The sequence below is a fragment of the Neltuma alba genome, unplaced genomic scaffold, assembly GCF_004799145.2.
Source record: "Neltuma alba isolate B1F8T4 unplaced genomic scaffold, ASM479914v2 tig00011585_pilon, whole genome shotgun sequence".
Classification (NCBI taxonomy): domain Eukaryota; kingdom Viridiplantae; phylum Streptophyta; class Magnoliopsida; order Fabales; family Fabaceae; genus Neltuma; species Neltuma alba.
Window position 1 is genome coordinate 805,695 of NW_021636238.1, and position 9,826 is coordinate 815,520.

Below are 9,826 nucleotides of genomic sequence, written 5' to 3' on the forward strand. Positions count from 1 at the left end.
TTTGTATTATCTGTTTTATATACATTTATATATATATATATATGTATATATTTTAGATCTGTCTTACATTAGATGCGCACATTTGTTAATAAAGGCTAATTAAACTTGATTGGAGTGGTCTTCGCACGTTTTGGACTAAATTAATTACAAGTTAGACTAATTGAGAGATAGTATTTCATTGAGTCTACTTTATAAATTCACTTACATAAATTCAGAATTTTCGTGCATATTTTAAGAAGGGAAAAATGATACTTTAGACCACTAGTTAATTCTTGAAATCCTGCAGAAGGACTAAGGTCCTTTGAAGAAAAAAAATTTGAGTAGACAAAATGTCCTTCGTCCTTTTTTTATCTTCAAATGGCTCACCTTGTATTTCTAAGTAGGTTGCTAAATATTTCCAACCTAGTTTTCAATGATAATTAGTAGTGAAGACAATATTTGAATACAAATCTTGTTGTAATAAATTCATTTTCAAATGGCGTATTTGTTTTGGCCAAAAAAAAAATGGCGTATTTGTATTTTCAAGTGGGATGCAAAAATATTTCCATTTTGTTATACAATCTAATTATTAGTTTGAATTAACTTCTTAATTCACAATTCAATTAAAAATAAGATAATTTTCAAGTGGCTTACTTGTCATCTTTCTTTTTTCTTTCTTTCTTTTTTTTTAAATAATCTCCTAGAAGTCATCTTTAATTTGTCTACTCATCAAAGTTTCTCCAAGTCGTTTTATAGAATGCCAATAATTCGCAATTCTCAAATAAAATTAAGCTAAACCACAAAGATGCTTTACTTCCTTCGGCTCAAAATATAAATAAACTTTGACAAGGTTTGGTTTTTTTATCAGCTGCAATTTGTATTTGCATGATCATTTAATGTATTATTTCCCTTTTTACTTTTAACTAATTATTTGTCTCTCAGTTATTTTTTTCCCACTCTTCATAAATAAGGGTGTTTTAAGAAAATAAGTTACATTTTTTTTATATAGTTATTGTCTTCTTTTAACTAACTTTTTAAATTACATGAATTAATTATTTAATGCTGATATTTTGAACTAGAAGAAGTATTATTTCAAAGGAGACATTTTGTGCTAAGCCACCGGGGAAGGAAAGAAAAAACTGCAAAAAGAAAAAGAAAAAGAATAAAGACCCTCATATCTCTGATCAATTTTGCTAAAACTCTCATATGGATTATTAATTTGATTTAATTAGTGGTTTGGACTTATCCGTTTGTTAGTAACGAATAATTAAACTTGACTACATTTTCAAATTTATTATGGTTATAAGTGAGACCAACGACTATACGGTCTTGATAAATAAATTAATTAATTAACCCTTTAGCTTGATCAACCTAATCCCGAATCATATAATATTCAAGGAAATAAAAATTTGAATATTCACAATCTGATCCTATACATGTGAAAAATTTCGCATTTATTTTTTCTCATTAATATATCAGAAAAAAACTGGAAAAGTTACATCTGGTGACCATATAAAAACATTAATTATATTTAAGGATTACAGATTTTAGAAATTTTGAAAAACCAAAAAAAAAAAACTTCTTGTTATTAAAAGTTTCCAGTACGCGTCTTTGTTTTTCTGGAAAAATGTTAAACTGGTAAAAAAAAAGAAAAGATTAAGATAATAACAGAGAATTGAACCAACATCACACAGTGTATATAACTTCATGTCTGATGTTGAATAATTAATTTAGTACAAAATTTAGGCTCATTTACTTATATTCATTAGATCCAGTTTTCCAATCAAATTTTGTCATGTGGAATATTTATTATTAACAACAGTTAAATATAATTTTAAAATTTTATCAATATGAATTTCTACTATTGACAAAAGTTCACTTGTCAAAATTTAATTGAAGAATTGGAGCTAATAGATATATGCAAATGAACATAAATTTTTTTCTCAGTAATTTAATTTGGCTAGGCTAATGATCAAGTCCCTAAAATAAGCGACAACGGAGTAGGTGGGGGCTAAAAAAACACCAAATTTGACCATGAATTTGAGTAACCACATTTAAAAAACTGCGAAGGCCTTTAGACAAATAACTGAATGATAAAAGAAAGAGATTGGCTTATCAAAATTTTTTTTTGAATAGTCTAATACCATAAAAGTTGTCAAATCCAAAACGTAAGTGGTTACCCGCGTATAAGTTAAGTGAAATAATTCTACTTAACTTACTAAACCTAAACAAATTATACCGAATTTCAAATAAATGTTTTCACAACAATAAACATGCTCATTGAACAATACTTAAAAACTATTTAAAATATCAATGAGAGAACAAATTAAACAAAAAATAATCTTGGGGATACATAGATTACCCTATTGCCTACACAACACATTGATTTCACCACCATTTTTAATAGTTATGACGTCATGAGATCCCTCACGACTCATTAAATCATTAAAATATAATCCTTAACCATCACTTTATACGATGAATTTAAAATTGTCTTTAAATTTAAATTTTAAAAATGATACAATATAATATTTACATTTAAATTTAAATTTTCTCTCTATTAAAGTTCCCACGCAGAGCCTTATTCGTTACGTTTTGTGCATGGGATAACATTAAACAAAGCGTACACTATCTTCCTTCATTAATTTTGCTTTTCTTTTTTAGACCTGGCTTCATTGATTTTGTTGACTCTTAACATTTTCCACAAGAGCCCCGGCTTAATTAAAAGTGGTACTCGTAAGTGTGAACGTTTGAAAATATACTTATCATGTAACGTTGGCCAAAAAGGAAAAATATATCAGTAACGTCATGTGCAGCTATGATACTGACCTCTCACCTAACACCAAAGCAAAGCAAATTCAATGAATGAAATCCCCTATAAATTGATTCAATACACATCAGGAGCTTTCCATCAAACGCATTTCAGTTCCAAAAATTGGTAGCCATGTCTATTACAGCATCTCCTCATGACGGCACAAGAAGATGTGCCAATTTTACTCCTAACATTTGGGGTGATAAGTTTCTTCAGTATGCTTCAGAATCTAAGGTATTCTATATATATAGACACACACACACACACACACACAATACGTGCAGCCTATGTTGATCGAATATCTAGCTAGTTTTTTTTTTTTTTTTTTGGGAATTAAACATGTATCAAAATTATGCATGTATATGAACTGTTCGGTTAAACCTGATTATATCATATGAAAATTACATGTTTTTTTCCTGGGCTTTTTCAGGAAGTTGATGACAATGTGGAACATAATGTACAAAAGGAGAAACTAAAGATGTTTATATCCTCCAATGATCAGAGTTGCTCACAGAAGCTAAAATTCATTGATTGGGTGCAGCGTTTGGGAGTTTCCTACCATTTCGAACACGAAATTGATGGAGCACTGGCAAAGATTCATACCATGTATACCAAGAATAACAACGTTATTATGCAGGATGGAGATAATAATCTTCACTCTCTTGCTTTGCTCTTTTGGTTGTTGAGGCAACATGGATATCCTATTTCATCTGGTACGTTTAGACTTCTTCATTATAACACATTTGCATTGTCTCATGAGAAAAGCTACTTTTCTATAATTCAAGCACTTTCTCTAGTTGGTATGCTCAATATATATATATATATATATATATATATATGAAACAGATATATTCAAGGACGTCAAGGAAAAGTTTAATAATGAAAATCTTACTAAAGAAGACGTTGAGGGAATGTTAGCCCTGTATGAAGCTGCACAACTTGGGGTTCATGGTGAGAAAATATTGGATGAAGCTCTTCATTTCACTTACACTCACCTTAAATCCTTGATCGACAGCCAATTGAGCCCATGTCTCAAGGCACATGTCAGCCACTGCTTAAGTCAGCCTCTGCAAAAGAGATCACGTAGGCTAGAGGCAAGGCACTCCATGTCTTTCTACCAGCACCAAGATCCATCCCAAAATCATATAATGTTGCTTAACTTTGCAAAAATTGATTTCAATATGCTGCAGCATCTGCATCAAATAGAACTTGGCACTATCACCAAGTAAGTGAAGTGCCATTTATTAACTAGTAATGAACCGCGGGATGTGCGCGCGCGCACACACATATATAACAGCAATTAAACGGTGTTGTTTATTTGTATTGCAGGTGGTGGAAAGAATCAGGGTTGAGGAGAAAGGTCCCTTATGCTAGAGATAGGTTGGTAGAGGCCTACTTTTGGCCTTTAGCATTGTCTTATGAGCCTCAATTCAGCACTGCAAGAATGATAGCTACCAAACTGGTTGTTACTAATTGTCTTCTTGACGACACCTACGATGTCTTTGGCACACTTGAAGAACTCGAACTATTCACAGAGGCCATCCACAGGTTTAATTAATCACATGTTATAAAGCCACTTATATTTACCAACGTTCTTAGATTGAAAATTAATCATGACTTTTATATATGATATTAGTTTTTCCTTTTGATTATTTGATTATCAGATGGGATATAAGTCTCACTGAATCACTTCCAGAGTGCATGAAAGTGGTGTTTGAAGTAGTTTTACAAGTGTGCAGCGAAGTAGAGATGGTGACTACAAAAGAAGGGACATCAATTTTTGTGATGCCCCATGTTAAGCAAGCTGTATAGGCCATTACTTTATAATTTAAGTTCAACACATATATATGATGTTATATATTAATTTTCATAGGTTTAATTACATATTCTGGTTGTAGGTTATTAACTTGGTTAGGGCCTACTTGGTTGAAGCAAAATGGTGCAATGAAGATTATGTTCCAAGCTATGAGGAGTACAAGGATAATGGAGTTGCATCTTCTACTATCCCTTTGCACATAACCTCATTTCTAGGCCTTGGAAACCTTGCAACCAAAGATGTGCTGGATTGGATTGCCACAAATCCGAGAATAGTTAGAGCTTGCTCACTTATTGGTAGACTTATGGATGACATGGCCACTCATAAGGTACAACTTATACAATAAGCATGCACTTGCACACAATCAGAAGAAATTTGAATACAACAAAGCTTTGGAATTAAGTGTAAAAAGGTTAACCCCTGGAGCTAGCATAACATATTTATAACAATTGAGAGTTTTAAATAATAAAATATAAAAATCATTCATTGACAAAGAACAAAACTTGATGTATGAATAATTTAAAATTTCGATATCAAGTTTCAGAAATAACAAACGAGATACAAATAATGGAGTGAATCATACTATTCTTTTTAGTTTCTCTTAAAATTTATAAATCTTCTCGTTACTTCTAAAACTTACACATATTTCTCTTAAAAATAAAAAATAAATTTTATAAAGCATATATATCACACCTAGCTAAACTATTTGGAAGAAACAATAAAAGATGTTTTATGGTTTATTTTTTGCATGAACATGTAGTTTGAGCAAGAGAGAGAGCATGTTGCTTCAGGAGTAGAATGTTGCATGAGGCAGTATGGAGTTTCAGAGAAAGAAGCCTATAAAATAATCAACGACGATATCAAAAGCTGCTGGAAAGATATTAATGAAGAGTGTCTGAATAATCCACATGACGTTTCAAAGTCTGTGCTTGATTGCATCGTCAACATGGCTCGAGTATGTGAGGTTGTCTATGAAAACCTACAAGATAGATTCACTAATGGCCAGTCCCTCAAGCATTACATTGTCCAACTCCTTCTGGATCCCATACAGATTCAGCCATGACATGCTTTATATATTTATACTATAATACTTGTTATTTGAACTTGTTGTGTCGTCCAAGTCTAATGGGTGATATAGATATATATTCCTAGCTACTTCTAGGTTGTCAGATCATCTTATTTGTTGCTATGTTTATAAATTTAAAGTTTGTGTGTGGTTTTCTTTTGTTTGCAGCATGAATATAAAAGTATTACATTAGAAAATCTTATGCAATATTAATAAATATCTTTGCGGTTGTTGATCAGTCACATGGCTTTTGGCTTTGTAACAAGTCTAAAAGTCTTGCGATAATACAACACATTATATTTGAACAAATGAAAATGCGGCCAATGGGCTAATAACATCAGCATATGCGTGATCAGCAGAAATTTAATTTGATGTTTGATTCAATGCACACAAAAATAGTTTTAATATATTCCATGGATTTAATACTACCAATTTTTAATATAAGAACTAGTTAGAAATTCAATTTAATCCTAAATATAAGATCATAATCTATTTTATCTCTAATATTTTATTAATTTTTTTCCAAGTAATCCCATGGCGTCATCTCAAAAAAAGAAAAAAATTCCTATGATGACTACATATGTTAAGGAGTTTCCATCAAATGGTATTTTCAATGCACAAGATTAATAAGGATATTTTTAAAAATATATATTTATTATAAATAACTAACTTAATTAATTTTCTTAATGTTTACAAATTAGTTATATAGTTATTTTATTAAGAACTGGAGGTACGTAGTATATAAGAGAATTTTTGACATAATTGTTTTGGTCCAGACAATAAGAAATAAATGGCTTACATCTGATGGACAAATTATATTATTTCAATTATAGTTTTCATTCAACTCTGAGTAGTACTTAATAATTTACGAGAATAGTCAAGATCATTCTCTTTCTATTATTCGGAAGCATGCTATTCAGCCTCATATACTGAAGTATGCTGATTCTCGCTATACAAAGATTACGCATGTGCATTTCTATCTGGAGAGCGCCGGTTTAGGTCTAACAGCTTCTATATATAGCCCAAATTTAAGATTTTTAATCGATAATTTTTAAATCTAAAATCATTTTTAAAAATTGTCATTTAAAAAGATAATCTTTATTTTAGATTTTGCAAACTTTAAAATATTAAAATACTTAAAATACAAAAAGTTAAATTATATTAAATGTGAACCGTTCAATTTTAGTGATTAAAATAGCTTTGTATATAAAAATATATCATGTTTAAATCAAATTGAATATCATAATAGAAAAATTGTTTTGACAGTAGAATAATCAAATAATTTAAATAATTTTTTTTGATAAAGATATATTTTCATGTCATTATATTTTATAGGGTTAAGGTGCGCCCAGCACCCCGAACTATTTACCCAGGTGCGTCCAGTGGCCTAAAGTAATTTTGGGTGCATCCAGTGTCCTAAACTAATTAAAATGGTGCGTCCATATCCTAGGCTAACATAAATGTTATGTTTAACCGTTACTTTCCTGACTCAACTTAAAGTTGACCCCATATATTCTACATGATAGACACATGGGCACCCGATGTGTATTATTCTTACTCAAAAGTCAATTTATTTAGAAGAAGAGGAAGGAAATAAATTCAATTTTGAGTAAGAATAATACATATCAAATGTCCATATGTCTACCATTTAGAATATCTGGGGTTAACTTTAAACTGAGTCAGGAAATTAACGGTTAAACATAATATTTCTGTTAGCCTGGGATATGGACACACCATTTTAATTAGTTTAGGACACTGGATGCACTCAAAATTACTTTAGGCCACTGGACGCACCTGGGTAAATAGTTCGGGGTGCTGGGCGCACCTTAACCCTATTTTATAACCAGAGAATTTAAAAGATGCTTTTTTAAGGTGAAAAAAAATAAAAAGTGGATAATTTCTTGAAATTATGTATAATAAAAAAAATCATGAAAAATATTTACATCAAGTTCTTTATATGTATTATGTCAAGTGCTTCAATTACACATAAACATATCTCACATTTTGTTCAATGAGGGTAATAGTTTACTGATAATATTTTAAAAATAGTATACATGGCTAAATTTGATTGGAGACATGAAATAATCGATATAAGGAATTTCATATAAATAATACATTATTTTGACCTTATTAATAATTAATAAATATTAAAGATGTTTGGACAAAAAATATAAAATGTAAAGAGAAAAGTTGGGGAAAAAAATGGGACAGGTCTTACACCCTATTTTCTCTCCAATTTTTTTCTTTTTTTTTTAATTTTTTCCTATCTAATAGGGTCAACATTTCAGCTAAGCCACTGGGAACGAAAGAAAGAAAATTCTAAAAAAATAATAATAATAATTACCCTTATATTTCTAATTAATTTTGCCATGACGAAAACGCTCATGTGGATTTATTAATGTGATTTAATGTGTGGTTTGGACTTATCCGTTAGTAAGTGACGAATAATTAAACTTGACCACACATTAATTTATGGTTATAATCATCAACTATCAAGCTATCAGTCAGCCGCCATTGAAATCTTGTAGTAACTGATTAATTTAAAAATAAGTCGGATGTGATATTATAGAACCTAAATATATTTAATTAATAAGATTTGAATAATATTTTGATTGAAATTTGAATTAAATGAAAAATATTATTATTAAATGAAATTTCAATTGAAGAGTCAAATAAAAGAATTAATAATTAATTTTGAATTTAAATATTATAATTGAAATTCGAATATATTAAATTAACTGAGAAACATTATTATTAAATAATATTCCATTTCATATAGATTTATAATTAAATACTAATATTTCAAAAATAGAACACATAGTCATTTAATTAGAAAATTTGATATAATGAGTATAAGAAATTTGATGCAAATATTATTTAATTTTCAATATATAAAAAATTGGATCGTGTTAACTAGCCTTTAGTCCGGTATGGTTTAGCCTGTGAACCGGCTTCCTATCAATCCGGGAAAAAACTGGGATGAACGAGAAACAACCTGTAAAAATCGGGTAACCCACTGGTTCGTGCGGGTTGGCCAATTTTTTTTTAAAACTTCTTTCTCGCTCATTGTTCGCCAGAGAAACCGTGGAAGCTGTCGTGCTTTGCCTCTGCTTGTCAAAGAGAATGGGGAAGAAGCGTAATGAGTGACTGATGCGTGTCTAAAGAGAAAAGAAGCTGTGATGGACTGATACAGACTGAAGGAGGAAAGAGAGCCTGCACTCTGCACGTTCAACGAGGAAAGATGAAAGGGCAAAGAAGTTGTGTATGCCTCGTCATGCGTGCACGTTGGGAAGGGCCGAAGAGAACAGGTTAAAAGGTCGAATGCGAGTGATCACGTGAGGGAGAGAATAAAATTGAGGAAAGAAGGAGCAAAGGGAGTTAAAAAAAGAAATACAAAGAGGAGAGAACTTACCCCTAGCAGTTTGGCTGAATGGTACGCGTGTATGTGGGGTATATGCGTTCCGGATTCGTTCCCATCCTCTTGTAACCAAAAAAACAGAGGGAGAATTTATTGGATCGCCGGGAGGAGGAGGAGGAAAATAAAAAAAATTCATATGTATAACCACGTTATAATATGAGTAATTATTTAAAGATTTAATATTATTTATTATAATTAAAATATGAATATTTTAACTCAACCCATTAACCTTTAAATTGCTGTCTTAACCAGTTTAGTATTCAGTTTAATTTTTTATTTCTTATCATTTTCAAATTTAATCAAATATACTAATTTATGCATTACACGCGCGAAATTTCTAGTTGAGACTGGGAATTGAGGTTTTGATTGATAAGCGTTTTAGGCTGATCAACTTACCCACGCGTCATTCTTAGCAAATTGTACGATTCCACTTTGGATAAGAAGAGATATAAAGAATGTTATTTAAAAAAGAAAAAGAAAAGAGATAAAGAAAAGTAAGATCCACTTGTCAATATAATATTCAAGGGAAGAAAAATTGTGACCCAAAAAAGGAAATAAAAAATTTGAATAATTCTAAATTTATTTTAGAAATTTGAGGACCTTATAAAAAAATTAATTATTTTCAAGGATCACAAATTTTATTTAGCCAAAAAAAGATCACAAACTTTAGAAATTTTGATAAATAACCAAAACTTCTTGTTAGAATTAAAATTTTTCACTATGCGTCTCTATTTT

General features: G+C 30.3%; 1 protein-coding gene across 1 annotated transcript; it reads left to right on the top strand.

Moving 5' to 3' along the window:
* Positions 1-2,923: 2,923 nt before the first annotated feature.
* Positions 2,924-5,981, top strand: LOC114715288 ((-)-germacrene D synthase-like). The gene is made up of 7 exons (XM_028900086.1): positions 2,924-3,025; positions 3,222-3,504; positions 3,689-4,016; positions 4,121-4,339; positions 4,456-4,597; positions 4,690-4,935; positions 5,368-5,981. Exons 1-7 carry the CDS (start codon positions 2,924-2,926, stop codon positions 5,668-5,670), a joined length of 1,623 nt encoding a protein of 540 aa, XP_028755919.1. The 3' UTR covers positions 5,671-5,981.
* The last annotated feature ends 3,845 nt before the right edge of the window (positions 5,982-9,826 follow it).

What these genes read in the sequence shown, in the direction of transcription:
- LOC114715288 (XM_028900086.1), top strand. Translation starts at nt 2,924, where the DNA reads ATGTCTATTACAGCATCTCCTCATGACGGCACAAGAAGATGTGCCAAT. An exon ending in TTCACAGAGGCCATCCACAG is followed by an intron (nt 4,340 to 4,455) that starts GTTTAATTAATC and finishes TTTGATTATCAG; the next exon opens with ATGGGATATAAGTCTCACTG. An exon ending in ATGACATGGCCACTCATAAG is followed by an intron (nt 4,936 to 5,367) that starts GTACAACTTATA and finishes ATGAACATGTAG; the next exon opens with TTTGAGCAAGAGAGAGAGCA.